Source organism: Mauremys mutica, chromosome 6 (genome assembly GCF_020497125.1).
Source record: "Mauremys mutica isolate MM-2020 ecotype Southern chromosome 6, ASM2049712v1, whole genome shotgun sequence".
In the NCBI taxonomy this organism is placed as follows: Eukaryota; Metazoa; Chordata; order Testudines; family Geoemydidae; genus Mauremys; species Mauremys mutica.
Genome location: NC_059077.1, coordinates 86648055 through 86671405, shown reverse-complemented (window position 1 = coordinate 86671405; position 23351 = coordinate 86648055). Strand labels below are relative to the sequence as shown.

The window sequence follows — 23351 nt, the reverse complement described above, 5'->3', positions numbered from 1 at the left end:
CCTTTGTGATTAGTTCTTGTATTATGAAAACAGATCCAAGAACTTATAATGGTCCCTGCAGTAGAAGTAGAATAAAAGGGGTAAAGCTTCCATAATAAAGGCATTGCCAACAACTTCACTTCTAGAGAAAGCCAAATGCTGTAGCCACAAGAACCTAAGTACACTTAGACCTTTCATGCAGCAACAGATATAGGGACTGTTTTCAGAAGGGGTAGGTCAAACACCCCCACCCCTTTGTAACGTGGCAGGACAAAAGTGCAAGTGACATTAACTGCCAGCCTCCACAGCACCTCTCGGATGCCATACTGCTTGCGCAGATGGGGAATGCAGGCAGGGCCAAGGTGTAATATGAGGAATGCTGTCCCCTTGCCTTTCTCTACAGTTTGATGCCTGCTGCAAATATGTAGCTATAGAGAAGAACGGGGAGGGGAAATAAGGCAACATTATGGTTGAAGTTTTAAACGTTAAAGTCAGGAAATTACAATGAGTCTCCTGAAAGCACTGTTAGTAGGCCCCTTTGCACACAGACTAGAGCTGGACTAAATCCTGGCCTTTGGCCTATTCTAGTGCAGACCTAGGAGGGTCAGCTTGGTCTGGCTGGGCTACTTTATACCAATTTTACCAGATGTTGAGCTGGTGACAAGGAGAGCCATGTAGGTGCTACAAAGTCAAAGAACTCAGCCTCCTAATAATGGCCATATACGAGATGCAGAATGCTTTGCAGCAAGGAAGTGTGTTTGCAAGCGCACAGGCATGAAAACCAAAAGTGCCCATGCAGCATGTTGCCAGTGTTCCCAGCTAACCCCTCCAAAATGGCACTGAGTGCCCGGCGAAGATAAGTGTATTAGAGTGCAGACCCTCCCCTCCCCTGTGGCAGTTTTGAGAACAGAAACAGCAGTAATGATCCTACCCCACTTTCAAATTCCATGTACAGAATTTTGGCATTGAAATTTCTTCTGGATTTAAACAAAGTATAAATAGGGGGAAAAATTGTGATTTTTTTTTTTACGTTTAAATAATCACACCAGTATAGTTATTGGAATTGGAATTCTAATTACATTAATTTGAATGTTTCTCTCTCTTTCCAACACACATGCACACATTTTAGTATGTAATCCTAGAAATAAATGCAGCTTTGCATTTGTTTTGTATTTAGTCCTTGTTATCTTGGAATAATGCTGGTGGAAAATCCTGCATTTGATAAATCCATTGTGCAGTTTTCAAATAACAACTTTGTTGGGCCAAATTCTTCTTTCAGTAGAGTTATTCTGGATTTATCCATTGGAACTAAGAGTAGGGTGAGGTCCATCATGTCTGAAGAAATTTAATTTAAGAAATGTCTGGCACAAAACCTTTTTTCAGGATTAAGTCTATGGCAAGTTAGCAATTTGGAACCTAAAATGTTCTTGAGTTATCATAGTACACAGAATAATGTGTTTTAAATTTTTTTAACATGAGGGGATCTATCCCTTCATACTTTGACAATTCAAAACTAGCTAAATGGGCTTTTGCCAAAACCTCAAAAATAAATTAAAGGATCATTCTACACTGCAGTTAGGAGTGAGCCCCCCTGTCTTCACCCCTGGCCTGGATATATTGACTTGCACTAGCTTGGCTCAAGCTAGTGTGCTAAAAATAGCAGGGTAGATGTGGTGGCAGCTCAGGCTCTCAAGCCCACTGACCCCTTGGATGTGAGCTGGGGTTCTTATCTCAGTCTTTGCTGGAGCTGGAACATCCTTACTGCTATTTTTAGAGTGATAGTTTGAGTCAAGCTAGCACAAGTCTGTTTATCTGGGCTGGGAGGCTCAATTCCATCTGTAATGTAGACATACCTCAGAAGTCCCCAAACCTCTTTTTTTTTTTTTTAAACCCTCCTCTTTGGGCTTTGGCTGAGTATAAGGCTACAACAGTTCAATCTTGAGGACAGTCTTTTTTGTTTTTAGTCACAAGCAACCAAACCCAGATTTATAGTAAAAGTCCGTCCTTAACTTTAACTCTAGCTTCTCTCGGTAGTATATGTTACAGTGTAGATCCATTCTCTGAAATTTTACATAAGAAATAAGCAATGGATTATTATATTTGAAAGGAAAATGCTATGTTTTAAGATGTTGACGAGTTATACGTTGGTTAAAAAGCAATGTCTGGAGCAAATGAAGTTTTTGGCTTTGTAGATCTCCCCCCCCCCCCCCCGGCAGAATGCTCAGTTGATAAAATAGAAACAATTCATCTTTTACAAGGAACTCAAGAATTGCAAATGTTTCAAACATTGCAGTATTATAGTAACTGAAATAATGACAACCTTTTCCCCCCCCCAAGATTATGAAACCACGCCTAATGATATTGGGGACACCACGAATAACAGTAATCAAATCACTTCTACGGATGTTTCCAACAAAGAGAATGAAGATAGCATCACTGTAAGTATATACATTGTTTCCTGGTTTGTAATCTTGGCAGACTTTTTGACTATAGAACTGATGAAGCTGTGATGGGACACTAACCTAACAGTGTACCCAAGCTGTCGCTAGAATTGTTCAAGATGCCCTTTCCAAAAAGTGGAGGGAGGGGGAAGAGAGTGCGTAATTTTTCATACTGAATAAAGTGGATACTTAATTTATATCACTTTTCTGACCAACTCTTAGAGATGATCTGTCGTGCAATGTTTTTGTTTTTCAGAGGACCTAAAATACAGTAATTTTATTTACAAAGTAAGAGATTTTCACATACTTGAAATTCAAGGTAATTTGAAAGGCTCTCTCACTGGATTTATAAACCTGGTAGTCAACTGCCGCTCATAGTGAAGTCATGTTATAATGAAAAATCAAATTAGAATTCTGTGTATTGGCACCATTTTTCATGGGGTTGCTATTAAAAGATAACATGGAGATTTTTAGTAGAAACAACTAATTCAGTGGGCCTGAATTCCCCACTTCCTAATCATTTATACCTGCACTAAGTGAATGTAAAGCACTGTCATTCTTACAGTTTAATGTTTAGTGTGAATTACTTCACAAGGTGGAAGGCAGTGGAGAATTGTGCCTTGTGCACGGATACATGATACATGAATGGGAGGGAGAATTGTAACTATGGAAGAGTAGAAAGTTGTGGGTGGGTGGGAGCTACAAACTAGATATTGCTTCAGTACATACAGTTTTTTTGTTTTTTGTTCTTTCAATTTAAAATATTCAGGACTACCTCAGGCGATAGAATTGAAGGAGGAAAGAAGTTCAGGATTAAAAAAAACCACAACAATTAACAGATATGAGCCAGTGGGAGTGATCTCAAGTCTGTTTCCCCATTCTGTTACTGTCAGTTAGGGACATCAAGGCCCAAAGTAGGAGCTGAAGTTCAGACCTATGGGTCTGGGGCAGCAAATCTGCATGAGCATTACCTCACAGAGCCCCTTCCCTCCTCTACCCCCACATTGTCCCTTGTGGGATTTGTACACAGCAGGGGCCATCTCATACTCTACACAGAATCCTGAGGGATCTGTGAGAGGTCAGGGCCATCTGTGAAGAGGCTCTGTGCTGCACAGTGGCTTTGGTTCTGGTTTCCTTGTCAGCGGCTATGCCACAGGGGTACACTGTGTCAAAGGTAGTTACACCTCACACTGTATTATCTCTTCTCAGAAAGCTCCATAGGACTGCAGGGGTGGATGACATGCAGTCCTCTGACTCAGCCCCTCCTCTGACCAGCTCACCCAGACTCAGTCTCCTCTCCCAGTGCCAGACCCATGAAGAGGCCTCTGCAGGATGTGGAATTGGCAGAGTCTCTGTTCTCTGCAGGATGGGAGAGAGCCTACATAATGGTCCCCTCTGTGCTCTTAGATCTGACAGTCTTTTTTTCCCTTTAAAAGAAAACTTTCCCTAGTTGGATTATTCTGAATAAATGTTGCTTTTGAAGACAGTTCATCATCATGCAACAGATTGAACTGTTCTTGCTCTCTCTTTTAGGTGTATGTTGTGGTGGGGATTGCAGCATTAGTGTGCACTGGCCTAGTGATAATGCTCATTATTCTGAAGTTTGGAAGACACTCCAAGTTTGGGATGAAAGGTAAGAAGTGTTGTTTCTTATAAGTTTATCTTAGTTGTCATAGGTCTGACCATCACGCCCCACATGCCTCTGCTCCTGAAGCACCGATGATAGACTAGAAAGAGTGCCATCACATATCAGTCCACCTGAACAGTAGGCAAGGAGCTGGCCAGAGGGGGATAAATACAGAAATAAAGGGCTTGAACCAAACTCTGATCCAAACACATGGTTTAAGCAATCACCTGTTCTCTGCTGGCCTGATTTTTTTTTTCCCCCTCATGAAGTCCATTAGTAGTACCTTACTCTGCAAAACCAATGGGACTATTCATGAAGTAAGGTGTTACTCAATGTAGGATGGCAGAATCTGGCCCCAGAAAAAGGAAATTTACTCTGATGTGCATTGGATTATGAAAGCCACACTTGGTAATTCAAACTACAATTTTGGAAGCAGGTGTTGCAGCTCTAACAGACAACTGGGGTACTGCTGCAAGAGCTGCACCGTCGCATTAGAGCTTACATTGCAGTGCCACACCATAGGAAGCAGTACATATTGAAATGGCAGTCAGCCCTGTCTGAGGGGTGATAAGAGTGAAATTCAGAACCTTTTATTTTTGTTTAAACCTTCAGTACTACTCCCTCTGACCACTTCTGTAGGTGTTAGAGGAGGTGTATTTATAAAAAGAACTTGTACGCTTGTTGAGGATAGGTGATCAGGGAGTATTTACTATGGACCAAAGGGTGACCATGTTTTGTTCTTAGGCTGAGGGTCTGTGGAGAAGGTGATAACTAATCCCTAAGGCCCCTCATCTCCCTTTATCTTTCCTGGGACCCCAAACCACACTGCCAATGCATCCCATAAAATGATCCCATAAAAACTCCTTTGTGGTTTGTGGCTCTGACTGGGCCCTGACACTGTGCCATTCAGATTTGTCTGATGTACCGTCAGCTCGGGGATTCTTGATGGGGACAATTCCTAGAGCAGCTGAGATTTAAATGGAGAAGAACTGTGGTCAGTGAAAAGCAGCAGACATGTGGCCTGAGATGCTACACCTCCTCCCCACATACATGCACACTGTTCCCAGTCGTTGGAATCCTCAGGGGCCTTATTGGGGATTTGAAGGACAAAGCTGTAAAGTTTCAAAGTGTAGAAAGAGTTATGTTGGACTGAAAAAAGGGTTAGAGTGTGTTTTCTTTTATGCTGAAGCAACCTGGGTTGCGTTAGGAAAGAACAAGAAAGCCGGAGCCAAATTGTAGGGCGGGATGGTAAGATCTCTGGCATTTGGATTCTAAAAGTGTCCTTGGAATAGCATGTTTATTATGTTACTATTTGTCCATACTAATATTTGAAGACGTTCTTTACTAGCAAGTTAATCTCCTGTCTGGGAGAGGTATGAAAAGTTCATTTATTTTCAAAATTAGTCAATAAGTTACTAATCCTGTCAGTCTGCACTATGGCATCAGTGCTTTTCTAGCTACAAACCTGCCTAGAGCATGTTTGTGTAAGGACTTCTTTCTTTGTGAGTCACTGAGTAAAATTTTGAAACTGCGGCAACTTCAACATGAAGTTTATTTTTATTTTGTTAATCGAAACAGTGAGCAAACCATAGCAAACAGTTCTGGATCCCAAGCTAAAATGCTCACTCCTTTGGGTACGCTGCCTCAAATGACTGTCCCTGGTAGGGACTTTTACTCTGAGGATTAATTTACTGTAAATAAATATCAATTGATAGATTACACTTCGTAATCTTGAAATATTATAATTAACTGTAAACAAGCCCTTGAAGGTTTCCATCAGAAAAGGACCACATTCTTCAAAATAAAGATAGCTCTGAATTGATCCATATATCTTCCAGGTTTGAAGTTTGCATTCAGACCTGAATTTAGCAACTTTGGGTTTATCCTTAGCCCAAAGCTCCAGAGACACTTTTTTTCAAATTATTACTATTATCATCATTATTAGTTTGTGTTACAGTAGTGTTTAGAGGATCCATCAGGGATCAAGTCCCCAGTGTGCTAGATGCTGTACATGTACGTAATACAAATAAAGTCTCTACAGCAGAGAGCTTGCAGCCTAAGCATATGATGAGAGACAAGTGAAGATAGACTAGTTGTGGGCTTGGGGGGGTGAGGAAGAAAGGTAACAGTGGAGAGATCATATTTTGTACAGTAAGCACCAGTCACAGCATACTGTATTAAAAATTTAAAGCTGTCATGTAAACAATAGGACCAAACCCGCTGCTCCTGAAATCAGTGGGTGGTTTGCCATTGGAATTGGGCCCCAAATGAGGAAAAGTCAATTTACAATTGGTGCATTTTAATCCATGTTTTAGTTGGGCCAAGAGGAAATATTCAATTTTCTGTGGAAAATTTTTATTTAAACACGGCAAAATCATCTTTTCAAACGAATGTCTTCCCAAGTGCTTCTGTGAGTATTTTGCATTCACCAGAGAGAACTTCCTGAATGACACAGGCCAGGGTTTACACAAAGGGTTTTTACTCCTTTTTCTTTTATCTTGAGGGAACACAATGCAAGCCCCTCAATCACCACATCATTCAACATTCTCTCCACCCTTCCTCAAACAATAGTCCAGGAAAAAAAAAAAACCCCAAAGAAGGCATGTAGTTAATCTTGATAATGAGCAGAAAGGAGAAGTAAATGATCCCTTCCAATGTAGCTAGCATCTGCAAATGGGGAAAATATGTTCCTCTAAATGTCAGAGGTATGAGTCCAGTGTAAAATGGTGCATGGAGTATGGAAATATCTCCCCATGAGGAGGGAAATTCATGTCTTACTTGCAGTCATGGCATGTATCAGCAGCATTTCCAGTACAACAGAATACCTACTCTGCTTAGGGCTAAAGTTTCCCTGGGTTTGTATGTGCAAGGATCATTCATATCCAACTCACTCTGTGCCCTGGCTCAGGGCTGGAGGCAGTCACAGGCAAGGAACCCAAGCATTCTGTGAGACTAGCACTCAAGGTGATGCTAGCCTCCTCATAAAGGGACAGAAAGGGGTAGGTTGGAGCTTCCCCCTGGTCCAGCAATGCTGGCCTCACCCAGGTGAGCACATGCTGAACACTTTCAAAGACTGGCATGGTGGTCACGATCCTCCTGATCTCCTAGGTGTGATTGTGCCTGTCTGATGTACAGGGCTTCTGGGAACTTCCATGGGGCTAGCTTTCCCCCTCGAACGCTCCCTGTGCACCATAGCGAGTGGCTTAAAGCCATAATGTATTGCTCGGTCTATATCTCTGTCAGCAGAGTTTTATACAATAACTTGTATTTGGGTTTCTCATTTGTTTTTACTTAACTGAGAGGAGATGGTGGACAGGAACATTTTGGTGTTTGTGCCATGCTATTGTTTTTCCAGATTACAGTAAGATAGCTCTGCAGTAGATTTGAGAACCAAAAAAACCCTCTCAACCATGTAAGTGAAGTGAACTGTGGTTGAAGTTGGGGATTGTGTTGTGTCAAAGTACAGCTGCCAACTTTGGTCTTAATTCTCCTTCAAGTCGTGTCCTACCTCTTAGACTATAGGAAGGTGCTGAGTCCTAACGTCCTGATGATTAACTTCGGAAATTAAAATATATGGCTGCTTGGCATTTGGTTCTTGAAGCTCACACAATATAATCAGCACTGCATGCCAGATGTGAATATTCTTCTCTCCCCACTTCAACTATGAACTTTCATGTGTACTGTACTTACAATACTAAACGTGTAAATGCACTTATATCTGATAAAATCTTTCCTGTTGTAATAGCCATTTCTTTTGGTGATGGCTCTAAATGCGATCACCTTTGTCCTAGACTTCTGTACATTTTCTGAACATGGGGCTGAGACCTTCGGACACTCACACAGGGTTATAGTGTAGCTGAAGAAACCTGTTAATTTCTTGAATATATTTACTAGTAGGGTCATCAAGATTTGTGCAATGGTCTTGTGCAACTTCTTGGTTTGCATGCTTGCTGGAGGATGTGAAAATGGTTGTGGTGGGTGTATGTCAGACTATATCCATCTTATAAAACTGGAAGAGCACAAGGGTCCTAGAACAGAGAGGGCTGGAGTGAGTTCATGAGCCCTACTGAGGAGATTTATGGAAGAGTACTTCTGGCCTCCTTTCAGTCTACCTGCACCATTGGAAGAGAAATACAAGTGAGGTGACCAGCTGGGAAATAAACCCATTTTTAATTTTGCAATTGTTAATTAGTATCAACATGACACTGAGAGAATGGAAGAGGAGGAAGAAATCTGATGGAATTTGGTGATTAAAGCCTGGATATAGGCAAAAACTCGGAGGGTCACATTTGAAATAGCATAATTCAATTCAGAAATAGTTCAAAAATATATGTCAATTTGAACCAAAATTAAGGGTTTTTTTGTACTGAATTTATATTTTTGTAGAGACAGGGAGGAGCTGTTATCAGTAAGAAACATGATGATAAGCCATAGAGGTGTTCACATCGCAAAGACGATACTTGGGGTCCCTAATGCTCTTTGCATTTTAAGAACTCTGGGGAGGGGAAAAAATAATTAGACCCCCAGTATTATGAGAATTGCTCTTTGGTAAAGGCCAAACACAAATGGGACTTTTATTGGAACCAGAAAGGGGGTGAGGAGGGGAACCCTCTTAAGAAAACAATAAATAGATTCTGACAGAACTTGAGGGAAGCATGTGTATGTTTAATTCCTTTGAGGCGAGGGATTTTTTGTGTGTGAAGCTGCTGTCAGTGCTTTAAGATTTGTGCTATAATCTAAAGAAAAGGGAATAGACTGAGTCTGAAATTCCTATTGTACTTAAGCAGTGCCAGAAGAGTTCTCAAGTCTGAGCTTGGTAGCACACTCTCCAAAGGCTACTTTTACTCCTCAAGGTACCTCATATATCCTAAACAGGGAATGCGTTTTTGAATGATTTTTACACTCTCATGAGAGTATGTATGGAAGTCTGCATCTCCAGTCTGAACAAATAACAATATGCATCAATTTCATAAATAAGTCAATGACCTTTATATAACAACTGATTCAATTTATCCATTTTTTAAATGCTGGACCTTCAAGCTCTTGCAAGTAGATTATAGTGGCTTCTGTATGTAAACATATCATAAACAGACTGCCAGACTGTTATGTTTTTTCACTAGATTGACTACAAGTTAGCAGTCCAACAAGACCTCCTATTTTGTGTACCTGCCTGCATATAGGTAAAGAAAATGTTTTCTCTCATCTATTTTTGGTGACTTTTTTTCCTGAGTAACTTCACCAACCCTTCTATACAGACTTTGAGCCTTCTTTACAATTTTTGAAGTTTTAAAAAAAATCTTCTAAACAATATTACTGTCCACTGTCTTAAAAAACTTCCTATCTTTTACCAGAGTATATTACTTTTGCTGACAAACTCTCTTGTTACATTTTGTACTTCAGCTTAAAGATAATACAGGAGAGTGTAGCTAGGAACTTGGCTTTGGTTGTGACATGTTTTGCATTTATCTTACAATATTTTAGTTTGAGTAAAAAATGCTGTACAACCATATGAATAAAAGAAGTCTTAAATCACCAATATTGTCATTCAGCACTTGTGGTAACAGCTTCTCTGACACAATGTATCATCCATCCATTATAGTTAAGTCTTTAACCCTCATTTGCCCAGCTAATCATATTTATGACTTTAAATAATGGGGCGATTGGGCTGCTTTGTCATTCTATTCTGTATATGTGACAAATTATATGTAGGCTCTTTTTGCACATTCCTGTGGAAAGAGCATTCATTGCCAGGAAGAGGGGTCTTTTATCCCCTACTTGTCTGTGAGCAGAGAATGAAGCAGATGCTCACTGTGTTCTCCATTTGAATGTACATCACTTTTCTGTGCATGATGAGAGGAGGGGCACAGTCACAGCAGCGTGTGACTTCAAAATATCTTTATTTCAAAATAAAGTCTGTATCCTTTACTCTGGCTTGTGTTCTTGAGAGTTGAGAATGTGCTAAGCAAGTGGATTAAAGGACTGTTAGGGAAAAGAGGAGACATGCAATTTATTTTTATTCTGCTCAATATTAATGCAACCCTGGATCAAGGAATTGTGCTTCCTATGAACTAAGGGAAGTATCTCAGGATTACCAGGGAAGTGCTGTACTCCATTTGATGCACAACTAAAAGCTTTATGTAATTCCTCCTTGGAAAAGACCTGTAATTTACAAAACATGATTAGGTTTTCAAGCTCTTTATGTATCTGTAACAAGCCTTCAAAGAGCCCATTATGGACACTTTCTGTCTTGTGTGCCAAATAATTTAGAAGAACCATACTCAAAATATGGGAATTAGAGGCAGGACAACTGGGTTCTTTTCCCAGGCCTGATACAGATTTGCTGTGCAGCCTTCATTAAGTCACTTAAACTTTCCATCCCTCTGTTTTCCCATCTATGCAGTGGTGGTGGTAATGCTGACTATACCTGCTTTACAGGGGTGCTGTGAGAGTCAATCCCTTTAATATCTTTAAATTGCTTTAGTATTATTTATTTCTATGACTGTTAACTACCAGAGCAGATTTAACTAAAGATGTTTGGTGGCGATGAGATTCATACATAAGACTTAGGAAGAAATTTAACATGCTCAAATCTGTGATGTCCTTGAGGGTCACATATGTAAAAGCAAAAGAAGGGAGCTGGCTGATATCAGAGATTGGATGTTGTTTTACATCATTGTTCCAATGCCATCTGTGACACTGACCACCACAGTGGCCTCGGGCAGATTGTACAAACTATCTGCCTCTGTAATGTGGGGATGGTGACATTTATGGGTGTTTTGGAAGATTAATTTGTTAATGCTTGTAAGTTGAGGAAGCAAAGGATTGTATGGCGAAAGTGCAAAGTGGTGTTGTTATGAACTGATCCTTGGCAGAAATGGCATATGAAGGACTTTACACAGACCCCTGGCCCATCAACCATTCTATAAGGCTATAAAGAAGCCTTTTCATGCAGGCATGGCTCTCCCTCCAATAGCAAAGTTGCTGCCCTAACATGCCCTCTCCTGGCTGGGTTTGGCATTGCAGCACCCTTTTGCGTCAGTTGCTCCCACTGTCCTTTGGTCAAGTCCAGCCATAAGTGTCCTGTTTGACCACTTTACAGAGACCTGCCCCTGCTGGGGCCACAGTTTCTTTTTTTTTTTTTTAACCAAAGTCCAAAAAATATACAAAACCAACCTTTCAGCTTAGTGGGGCTTAGCTGGCAGCCACCTCATTACCAGCATGCCTCTGCTGCTCTAGCCTGTCCTCTGTCTTGATCAACCCCACAATCCAAGGGCTGGCATGCTCCTCCCCTTATGCTGAGTGACTGTAGCTTTTCTCCTTACTAGCAGCCCCCTTCTGCCCTGAACTTCCTCTGTTTATAGTAACCACCCAGCTCCTTCCCAAGCTGGGACTAATGTTCAGTTAAGTCTGGCCCACTCTCCAGGGTCAGCTAGATAGCATAATTGGCCTTTCAGGCCCACATTAACCCATTCAGGGCCTGCATCGGATATGCACCCCAACACTCTTTCCTTCGCTATTATGGTTTATTGGGTTTAGTTCATATTCCTCAAGACTGTGTTTCTTGATTTTGCCCACCACTTCTGCTGCTTTACCTTGTGGGTCTGGTACTATGATGGCAAGTTAGATAATGGGCTTGGCTACACTTGCAAGTTAGAGCACATTAAATTAGCCTCAGGCACCTTAACTCCTGAGGTGTCCACACTGGGAAAGCATTGAGAGCCCCTGGACTCCATGGCTGGAGCGCCCCTGGTAATCCACCTCCACAAGAAGCATAGAGCTTGCTGAGCCCTGGCTGAAACGCCAGGGTGTCAGTGTGGATGACTTGTTGCATTACTGCACTGTGATTGGCCTCTGGAAACATCCCATAATCCCTTGAAGTTAAGTGGCCACTCTGCTCACTGTTTTGAACTCGGCTGCGGGCATGCGGAGATCCCCTTTCAAAGCTCAGTTTCTGACAGCCTGCATGCTTATCTGCTCCGGGACAAAGCAAGCCATTATTCTGGAACGCTGCTGATGCAGAGGTGTGTGTGTGAGAGAGAAAGAGAGGAGGGGGGTGGGTGGGAGCTAATGTCAGGGTTTCCCCCTTCCCCCGCCACTGTCTGAACCTTCAAGACAGCATGCTGACACACTCTCTACCCCCCAAAACACTGTCTCTCCCCCCAGATACACACAACACACTCCCTGTCACTCCATACACCCCTCATTTGAAAAGCACGCTGGGATAGCTACCACAATGCACTGTCTCTGTGGCATTGCAAGAACTGCTAATGTGTCCATGCCACTGCGCTTGCAGCTGACAGTGTGAACACCCAGCAGTGTTTTCCCTGTTGCTGTCTCCAAGGGCTGGTTTAACTCCCAGCGCTCCACATCTGCAAGTGTAGCGATAGCCAAAATGCAGCTAGATGAAGAAAGTAATGAAGTGCAGGTTCCCAATTCCCACCCTTCTGTGCCCTCTTTAGGGTAGACCGTGCCCTCAGAGCTGCAGGGGAGGAAGAGTCCTAGTGTAGCTCAATTGCTCAGTGGCACAATTGTGGCCTGCTCTTATACAGGTCATGCAACTGAGAAAGGGTCCTTGCTCCCTCTGACACTAGCACACCCACATAAGGGCCAGCTATAAACTGGTCCCTAAGGGATTACAGAAAAAGAAGGGGAAGGATAAAAAAGATGTGATGGAAGGCAATGCGGAAGACAGAAGAGATTACAGCTCAGAATTAAACATCACAGTAAAATCAGCCATAGTGAGAACAGGTACTATGGGGGGGGTGGGGGGGGAAATGGAATGTAGGAAGCAAATGGGGAAAGAGAAAAGAAGAAATGCAAAGGAAACTAAGTCACTATATAATTTGTAAATCCATGTTATACCCACATCTTGAATACTGCATTCAGTTATGGTCACCCCATCTCAAAATAGATATATTTGAATTGGAAAAGGTACAGAGAAGGACAACAAAAATGATTAGGGATTTGGCACAGCTTCCGTACAAGGAGAGATTAAAAAGCTGGGACGGGTCATCTTAGAAAATAGATGGGTCACGGTGGATATGAACAAGGTCTATACAATCATGAATGGTGTGGAGAAAGAGAATAAAGAAGTGTTACTTACCCCCTCACGTAACACAAGAAGCAGGCTCTCCCAATGAAGTTCATAGGCAGCAGGTTTAAAACAAACAAAAAGAAGTGCTTCTTCGCACAACACACAATCTGTAGAACTCGGCGCCAGGGGATGTTGTGAAGGCCAAAAGTAGAACTGGGTTCAAAAAAGAATTAGGTAAATTCATGGAGGATAAATCCACCAATGGCTGTTAGGTAAGACAGTCAGGAATACAACTCCATGCTCTGGGTGTTTCTAAGGTTCTGAGTGCCAGAAGATAGGACTGGATGACGGGGGGTGGATCATTGACATTTGCCTGTTGTGCTCATTCCCTCTGAAGTGTCTGGCACAGGCCACCATCAGAGACAGGATACTGGGCTAGATAGACCATTGGTCTGACTCAGTATGGCTATTCTTACGGTCTTAAGTTAATTTTTTGAAAAAGGCTCCAATTCTCCTGTGTATTTAAATGTGCTTTGTTGCAAAGAAGACATAAACCCAGCAGATCTAGCCCCTTGAGGTTTCCCTTGTAGAAAGGACAGCCTTGAAAGGCACCGAGAAACCATAGCAGCTCCTTTGCAACACCCCTGTAAACCACTGCTGAAGATTGTATGGCTGGTTGAAATGGAGTGTGGCCTCAATGTCATTAAACCATCACAATCCCCAGCTAGTAGAATGGTCCTTGTGGGCTGTTGGCAGCAGGTGCAGTTTACAGCAGCTTCGAAATTGTACTTGGGAACTGGCCCAGCACTGATTGGCCTCAGATTCAGGGGAGGACCCAGGTGTGGCTTAAAATCACCTTTGCACCCCTTTCCCCTTTTCTGAGCTGTGCTGAGTGCTCTTTAGGTGCAGAATCTGGGCCTAATTATATAGAGTTTAATGCCAAAAGATTACAATAAAATGCATGTTATTTGAAGGTTGTTAAATCTTTCACAGAAATCACTTCAGAAATGTATACCAGACGCTGTTGAATAGTCTCAGTGGGGACCACACATTTGTGCTTCTCAAGATATTGCTCTGCTGCTTTTACAATACCTGCCTGTGTGGCCTGGATTTTTCCCTTCTTGTTCCTCAGTTGTTATCCCACCTTTTAATGACAGATATCTATTCTGTCTGTGTACTGATTGATTGATTGAATTGTCCTAATTTCTCTGTCAGACTTTGAGCAGGTCAACTCCTTTCATGGTTTCTGAACTTGGGAATCCCGTGTTCTCAATCTGGATTCTGGAAAATGAGATTAGATTGGTGCATAAAGTTCTGTAATGCCTGGCCATATCAGATACTTATCAATTCCTTCACCAGAAGACCACAATCTAATTACGGTGAAGTACCCTTTTTGTTGTGGCTGTGTAAAAGCATTCAGTATTGAATTTCACATCACTAGGAAATAGTCACCTTGTACTCGGAGATTAACTTTTATAGATCACTCTGTAAGATGCACATGATTATCTCTTTAGAGCTGCTTGATGCCATTGTAATTCCATTGACTTCACTGGAACTAGTCCTGATTATAATAGTGAGAGTGAAATCAGAGGAAAGTTGCACAGATTTAAATTTACTTCAAACTAGTGGTGTGTGAATCTCAGAAGTTCAGAGATTGAATTTGGACTTAAAAAAAAAAGTTTAGATGCTTTTTTGAACTTTACCTGAACTATCCAGACTTCTTGGGCAATGTTGGTCTGGAGCTGTCATGGGAATAGGCTTTATTAACAAGAGTTTCAACACTCTTTGCTTCTGGCTGATCTGGAAATGCTCCCATTCTCATAAGATTTCAACTCCTGACACTGGAAGTTGGGATAGAACTCAAAGAATGGATTTTCTTGCAAGATTTCTGGTAATTCCTGTTTCTGAATGAGCAAGAAATATTACACAACAATCACTGTTGAAATATTCACCAATTCTGTAGCTATCTTGGATGGAACTGGGAAGTACAAAAATTAAATTAATTTCACAGAAATTAAAAATAATGAAGGAAAAAGGTAACCATACTTGAACCTCCAAAAAAGTTCAGTTTGGGTTTGGTTTCAATTCTAGGAAAAGGTTCAAATAAGATTTTATCTGAATTTACTAGACCCTTCCAGATCTCAGACACACAAATTGACATGTATTTTTCACCGTTAGCGATCAATATGACTGGGACAGCCTTGGCATTTGACTAAGTGCCATCATATCTCCAGAAGAGACATGAATATGGCATTCAATGATTATGCTAAAAATAGCACTGATTATTAGTTTTGGGAAAATAGTGGAAACCCTAAGTATTGAAGACAAAAACAGAATTAGTTTCTTAGGCTAATGACACCAGAGTGGGTCCAAGAAGGGCCCCTATACTAATTGATGTCTTTGTATGGGGTTTAAGAAATACATAAGATTATATGATGGATTTATAAATTGAAATGAGTTTCAGCTTTGTAATTACATAGTTTGAAGCTGGAAACAAGTAATAAAGACCTGCTGGGCCTGAGTGTGAGTGTGAAAGAGCATGCGAGAGAGCCCCTTATTTCCCTCCTACACAAGGAGTGCAGGCATTTCATGAATCCGGATCCATTGCTATGGCCCCTGTCTCTTACTGGATCAATAGACAAAGCTAGTTTTATGTGGGTGGCTGAGCACAGGCCACACCTGTCAATGACACAGTAACTGTGCTCTGCCAGTCTTCCTGCCTCCACTGGAGTGGTGCACCTCTGCACTGCCTCTTCTCTCAGACTGCACACAATTCAGCCCTTCACATTTACTGACCTTTAAAAATTATACCCAAATTCTGTCTTGAGCTGCAACCAGGCAGCCCTGGCATTGATGTCTCTTTGGCCCATATGCTGGATTAATGTGCTATAAATCATTCAGCTGTTGCTGACATAAAATAACTGGGGGGTTGCTGAGAGAGGTGGGGTGAAATGAAGACACAGGGCTCTATGACCTCAGGAAAGAGCATGGTGGCCTCACCCCTGAATTTATTTTTCAGAAAACTCCTTGTGCCACTACCAATCTAACTCTGTCTCTTTGGCCACCCACTCTGTCTGTCCTACGTATATCTCATGCTTTCATTTTTGCTTTTATTTTTTCAAGCAATTTTCTCCCAGCCTCTCTTCTTTTTGTTCCTTGCCCCTTTCTGTCTCATTGAATGCTGCTCACTTTACTGATTTTTGAAACGAGAGGAATGATGCCTCCACTATGGAACTGAGAAGCTGATCTAGGAAAATGAGATCAAATTTTATTTCTTTCTGAGACTGATTAATTAAAAGAAAAGGGAAGTGGCATGGGGAAAGGAATAATGATGAGGTGTTTGGGGGGAATCTCCCTATGCTGTTCTGTTCAAGTTATTTGGCACTCTTAAAAAATATAATGTTATAATAAAGTGGGCAAAGTAACTACTGAGAGAAGTCTTATTTCTTCTGGATTATTTTTACTCTTAATGTCAAAGGTTAATGCCACTGTTATTTCTTCAACTGTCTGGCTTAGCTGAATGCCCTGGGGCATCATATGCAGCAAGGCAAGCTATGTAAGAAGTGTTTTTAAAATGTCAGAGAAATATCCTTCATGTCCTCCACAGATTACCAAATACTTTCCCTGAAGCTTTAATTAGCATTTGCACTGTGGACAGCTAGACAGGCTGTGTCCTCCCCATGCTCTAAATGGTCAGTTGGCAAAATGGAAAATAGGGATGGTATGCATGAGAACTCAGAGATGCAGCTGTTACGTTTTAATGCCCATAGGGCACTGTGTGCTGTGCACAGTAAGGGAGGAAGTGGCTCAGTGGTTAGGGAACTAGCCTGAGACTCGAGAGAACTGGGTCCAATTCTGTGCATTACCACAGACTTGCAGTGTGCTCTTGGACAAGTTGGTTTCTCTTTCTGTGTCTCAGTTTCCCCCACCTATAAAATGAGAACAATAGTACTTCCCTACCTCACAAGAGTTTTACTAGGATAAACTCATTACAGACTGTGATATGTTCAGATACTATGATAACACAAGCCACACAAGTACCTAAGATACACAAGCCCACAAATAATTATAATTCTGCCTCACTATGCAGCTATTGTATGAACTGTCACTAGCCCTTAAATCTGAGGCTAAAAGACCTTGACTTCTGTGTATTAATACTAAAATATTAACCTCCTCCTTTGTAAATGCACATTAGGTAGCTACATATTGTAAAAGAGAGGTGGGATCCTGTTTATATTATAAAAAGCATAAAATAGACATGCTTCTTTCTTTAATAAGAAAGAACTGGATACTGTAGTATCCAGTGATATAGCTAGTCCCAAATGTGGAAGTGGAAATATTGTGTGTAATGATATAGTATATTTAAGCCTTCTGGGACCTGTGAATGTAGCACATTCACAACACGCTTTAGGAATGTCTGTGCATATATTTCTAACATTCACTTGCTGCCCCCAGATTTTTAACTATGCCCCTACACGCAACACACACAGAGACCAATGGATCTTTTAGAACACATCAGAAATTTACCTTCAGCTGTGGACAGTGGTATTGTCATTTTAATTAAAATAATAAAAAAAAGAAGAACTCATAAGGTCAATGAATTGAGTTAATGGAGATTGAGTGCTCCCAGGAGTAACTGAGGACTAATTAAACACTAGACCTGGTGCTGTGGTTGGAGTGTTTCTTAGAAAGGACTTCTGGCCTGAGCCCATCCATGTTTGTGTGCTATTTTCTGTTTCCAAAAGTTGACATCTCTGATTTGTGATGTTGCTGCAAAATATGGTTCAAAAGGAAAATAAAACAAAAAAATATTTATTTTTATTTATTGCTTTTGCCTGGAGTCTGGTATTTGTGCTTCCCCAGTTAGTGTTTTAGCAGGTGGAGCTAACTACCTAAAATATCACTGCATCCGCATGACATGCATCCGACGAAGTGGGTATTCACCCACAAAAGCTCATGCTCCAATACGTCTGTTAGTCTATAAGGTGCCACAAGACTCTTTGCTGCTTTTACAGATCCAGACTAACATGGCTACCCCTCTGATACTAAAATACCACTACTACTTTTGCACTTATCAGTGTGTATATTTCAGTAGCTATTTTTCCATTAGCCTTGTGAAAGGGCATTAAATGGGTATTTCAGACCTAGTACATCTGTATAATATCACAACAGTCTTACAGAAATGTTCCTTTTTCCAGGTTAAAACCTGCCCAAAGCTAACTTCCCCTCCATCCCTTCCCCCAACTGCTAAAGCACCACTTTATCAGTCTTCACTTTTTCCTGTGACATGTGGGAAAATATGCCAAAAGCAGCACCTCATTTCAAAAGTCAGATCCAGTGGTTCATTTGCTGACCTGCTCTTATGCTGTAGTTACTTGTAGGCTAAACTAAAGCACCCATTATACATCTTAGCTGGCAGTAGTTGCAAATACAGGACTTCTGTCCAGTGCTAGACTCCTGAGGATTTCTTGTGACCTCTTGCAGCTCTGAATCACTGTAAAGTAAAATCCTGCATACACCACATTTTTTTTGTTGTTTTCTATATTTCGAATAGTCATTCCTATTTTTTCTCCTATAAATGGGGTGGTTCTTCGAGTGATTGCTCCTATGTATTCCAGTTAGGTGTGCGCGCCGTGCGTGCACGGCTCTTTGGAACATTTTTAGCCTAGCAACACCGGCGGGCCGGCTGGGCGCCCCCTGGAGTGGCGCCGCTATAGCGCTAGTTATATACCCCAGCCGGCCCGTCCGCTCCTCAGTTCCTTCTTCCCGCCCGTGACGGCCAGTTGGAACTGTGGAGTGCTCGTCGTCCTCCACTTACCTAGCTCACCTTGGTTCTACTTTTGTGTTTAATGTACATAGTTAGTTGTTAAAATTGGTTAGTTGAGTAGTCATTAGATAGATTAGGGGGAATTAGGGGGGCTTAGCCCCTCTTTTCCCGTCCGGTGCGGGCGTATGCCCAAGACACCGGGATTCAAGCCCTGTGTGGCTTGCCAGCGGCACATGCCGGTTGGGGACCCTCATGACTCCTGTCTTCGTTGTCTCGGCGAGGGACATCGGCCAGATAAGTGCCCCATTTGCAGATCGTTCAAGCCGCGAACGAAAAAGGAGCAGGACATTAGATTACGACAGCTCCTCATGGAATCGGCGCTTACCCCTGCGGTGCCGACACCTTCAGCTCCGCCGTCGTCCTCGGTGCGGAGAGCTCCAGCGGTCCCCGGCCGGTCCGGTACCGAGACTGTTAAGAAGCAGCCGGCACCGAAGCCCCGGCACCGTTCCCATTCACCATCTGGGAAACGGAAGCCGCAGCCCAAAGCCGTAGAGACTGCTACGTTGAGGCCACCGGTCCAGCAGCCAGCAGCGGCGCCTTCGGCACTGACCTCGACAGCGCACGGACCGTGCGCGGTACCGTCGACTCCGGCACCGGCAGGGCCGTCGAGTCCGGTACCCCCGCGCTCCCCGGTGCAAACCGTGGTCGAGCTGCCTCTCCCGTCCACGCCCGAGATGTTCTCGATGGCGAGGGAGCTCATAGAGCTAACAGAGGCACCGAGCCCCCGGCACCGCCGGTGCGGGCTGTTCCGTCAGTGGGAAAACCGGCCATGGTACGGCCTGCCACCCCTGACAAACGGGATAGAAGGCGATCCAGGTCCCGCTCCCGGTCCCGATCCCTGAGACGGTCACCTTCCCGCCGTTCAAGGTCACGGCACCGGTCTCCATCCCGGTACCGCTCTCCTTCTCGGCACCGGTCGCAGTCCCGGTACTGCTCCTCATCGCGGTACCGGTCATACTCCCGGAGGCGTTCCAGGTCCCGGTCCCGCTCTCCGGACCGTCGGCACCGAGGAAGGTCCGGATCCCGGCATCGCTCCCGACGCCGTTCTCGAAGCCGCTCCCGTCGACGACGGTCGAGATCACGGTCGACCTCCCGGTACTCTCGCGGTCGAAGGTCCCGCTCGCGCTCCCGGTACCGAGACGATCGGCACCGGTACCCGGCACCGTCCACGGACAGACTGGTGGCATCGACGGCGCAGTCCCTGAGCGCCTCTGCCCCCCCGTGGCCTTCCCGCCAACCGTCGGTCGCTTCACACGACGGCAGCGGTGCAGATTACCGCGCGGACCCACAAGGACAAGACCTTGGTCCTCAGCAATGGGGCTTCTGGACCCCCTGGGCTTGTCACGAGGCTCAGGGCGCCCCTCCCTCCCGCGACAGGGGCCCTCCGACCACAGGGTGCCGGAAGCCACCGTCAGCAGGCCCCCTCCATCGCCTCCGGTTGAGGTTCCACCGCCGCCGGTGCAGGCGGAACATCCCGTGGAGGCGGCGGCTTCGCACCCCATGGACGAGCCTCAGCCACTTCCCATTGGTCAGGGCCATTCCTCGTCTTCCTCGCCCGACGAGGCGGTGGCGGGATCCTCGTTATCCGATCCCCCACCGATTGACTTACGTGCCCATCAGGACCTCCTTCGTCGGGTGGCACAAGCTATCAACCTCCCGGTAGCAGAGGTCATCGAGGACGAGGACCCGATCACTAATGTGGTCGGAGCGGAGGCCCCCATGCGAGTGGCCCTGCCTTTTGTTCGGACTATCCAGAGAAATGCCACCACACTCTGGCAGTCACCTGCGTCCATCCCTCCCACTGCCCGCGGAGTGGAGCGGAAGTACTTGGTACCCCCGACTGGGTACGAGTACCTGTACACCCACCCGGCCCCGGACTCCCTAGTTGTACAGTCGGTGAATGACCGGGAAAGAAATGGGCAACCCGCGCCAGCACCGAAGTCCAAGGACGCGCGCAGGATGCACCTGTTGGGCCGAAAGGTCTATTCGGCTGGCGGCCTCCAACTACGCATAGCCAATTAGTTGGTTCTCCTGGCCCGCTATGCCTATGATAATTTCGTGGCCCTCTCTAAGTTTACAGAGTTGGTTCCCACATCCTCCAGGCAGGAGTTCTCAGCCCTGCTAGAAGAGGGCAAGAAAGCTACCAGGTCCTCCATCAAGGCCTCACTGGACTCTGCAGATTCCGGAGCCAGGACCTTGGCATCGGGAGTAACAATGAGAAGGATCTCCTGGCTGCAATCGTCCACCTTGCCGCCAGAGGTTCAATATACATTGCAAGACTTGCCCTTCGATACCAAGGGCCTATTCTCGGAGAAAACGGACTCCAGAATCCAGACCCTTAAGGATGGGCGCATTGCCATCCGCACGCTGGGCATGCACACGCCTGCGACACAGCGGAGATCCTTCAGGCAGCAGCCCTTTCGCCCGTTCAATCAGTCCAGGTCACGGCCTGACAATGCACGCAGGGGCAGACTGAACCGCCGTAGACCATCGGGCAATCGGCGTACCCAGTCCCAGGCGCCTTCCAAGGCCCCCCAAGGGCCGAAGCAGGCGTTTTGATGGGACGCCCGAGGACGGCCCATCAGTCTCTCCCCCGGATCCTTCCCCGTTATTTTTCAGTAGTCTTTCCCACTTCCTCCCGGCGTGGTCCCAGATTACATCGGACAACTGGGTGCTACGCACGGTAGAGTCTGGTTACCATCTTCAGTTTGTTTCGCCCCCACCCTCCCACCCACCCACCCCGTCCCTCTTCAGGGACCCCTCTCACGAGCAAGTCCTCTTACAAGAGGTCGAGTCTCTGCTGAGCTTGGGTGCTATAGAGGAGGTGCCGAGCGATCTGCGAGGCAGGGGATTTTATTCCCGATATTTCTTAATCCCCAAGGCGAAGGGAGGTCTACGACCCATACTCGACCTCCGAGAGCTCAACAAATACCTTGTCAAGCTCAAGTTTCGCATGGTGACCCTGGGGACTATCATTCCCTCCCTGGATCCGGGAGACTGGTTTGCCGCCCTCGACATGAAGGACGCGTATTTTCATGTCGCCATTTACCCTCCTCATCGGCGCTACCTGCGTTTCGTTGTCAACAATACGCACTACCAGTTCACAGTGCTACCCTTCGGCCTCTCTACAGCGCCGAGGGTATTCACCAAGTGTATGGCAGTGGTGGCCGCGGCCATCCGCCGTCGTCGGATACATGTCTACCCCTATCTCGACGACTGGCTAGTCCAAGGACCATCCCGCCAACTGGTGGTGTCCCACATGGCCACGGTCCTAGCCCTGTTTCAGCGTCTAGGGCTTATGATAAATGCCGAGAAGTCGATGTTGACCCCTTCGCAAAGAGTGGAGTTCATCGGTGCGGTCCTGGATTCCAGTTTGGCCAGGGCCTGCCTGCCCCAACCTCGGCATCAGTCTCTGGTCTCTCTAGTTCGGGACCTACAATCTTTCCCACGGACAACGGTGCGTTCCTGCCTCCGCCTTCTGGGCCACATGGCTTCGTGTACGTTCGTCACTCACTACGCGAGGTTGCACCTTCGCCCGTTTCAAATTTGGCTTGCGTCAGTGTACCGGCCCCACCGCGACTCCATCGATATGGTAGTTACGCCCACGAAGCCGGCCCTCGCTTCGCTCACCTGGTGGCTGGACCCAGCAGTCGTGTGTGCCGGAGTCTCTTTCCGCCCTCCTCAACCATCCGTCACTCTGACCACGGATGCGTCAGAGCTGGGGTGGGGGGCGCACCTAGCCGACCTGCACACCCAAGGTCTTTGGTCGCCCCGAGAGCTCTCCCTCCATATCAATGTCAGGGAGCTGCGGGCGATTCGCCTCGCCTGTCAAGCCTTCTGCTCCCGTCTCCAAGGACAACACAACGGCGATGTTTTATGTCAACAAGCAGGGTGGAGCCCGATCTTCCCCGCTGTGCACGGAGGCGATGCTACTGTGGGACTTCTGCATAGCCCACTCCATTCACCTGGTGGCGTCCTATCTTCCAGGGGTGCAGAACACGCTGGCCGACCATCTCAGCAGGTCGTTCCTGTCCCACGAGTGGTCCCTCCGCCCAGATGTGGTACACACGATTTTCCGGAGGTGGGGGTTTCCCCGGATAGACCTGTTCGCCTCCAGAGAGAACAGGAAGTGCCACCAGTTCTGCTCGTACCAGGGTCGCGCCCCGGGCTCCCTGTCGGACGCATTCCTCTGCCCCTGGACGGGTCACCTACTATATGCCTTCCCTCCGTTCCCGCTCGTACATCGGGTGCTTCTCAAGCTTCGGAGGGACAGAGCCCACCTCATACTCGTCGCTCCGGCCTAGCCGAGGCAGCACTGGTACACTCTGCTGCTCGAGCTATCGGTACGAGATCCCATCCCTCTACCCTTATGGCCGGACCTGATAACGCAGGACTTCGGCAGGCTCTGCCACCCGGACCTGCAGTCCCTCCATCTGACAGCCT

General features: G+C 45.3%; 1 protein-coding gene across 1 annotated transcript in view; it reads left to right on the top strand.

The window, feature by feature from the left end:
• Positions 1-23351, top strand: part of NTRK2 (neurotrophic receptor tyrosine kinase 2) — a 270220-nt gene that overhangs the window by 62353 nt on the left and 184516 nt on the right. The window contains exons 11-12 of the mRNA XM_045021743.1: positions 2317-2417; positions 3954-4053. Of these exons, the coding sequence (XP_044877678.1) occupies positions 2317-2417; positions 3954-4053 (201 nt within the window). The remainder of the gene's footprint in view (positions 1-2316; positions 2418-3953; positions 4054-23351) is intronic.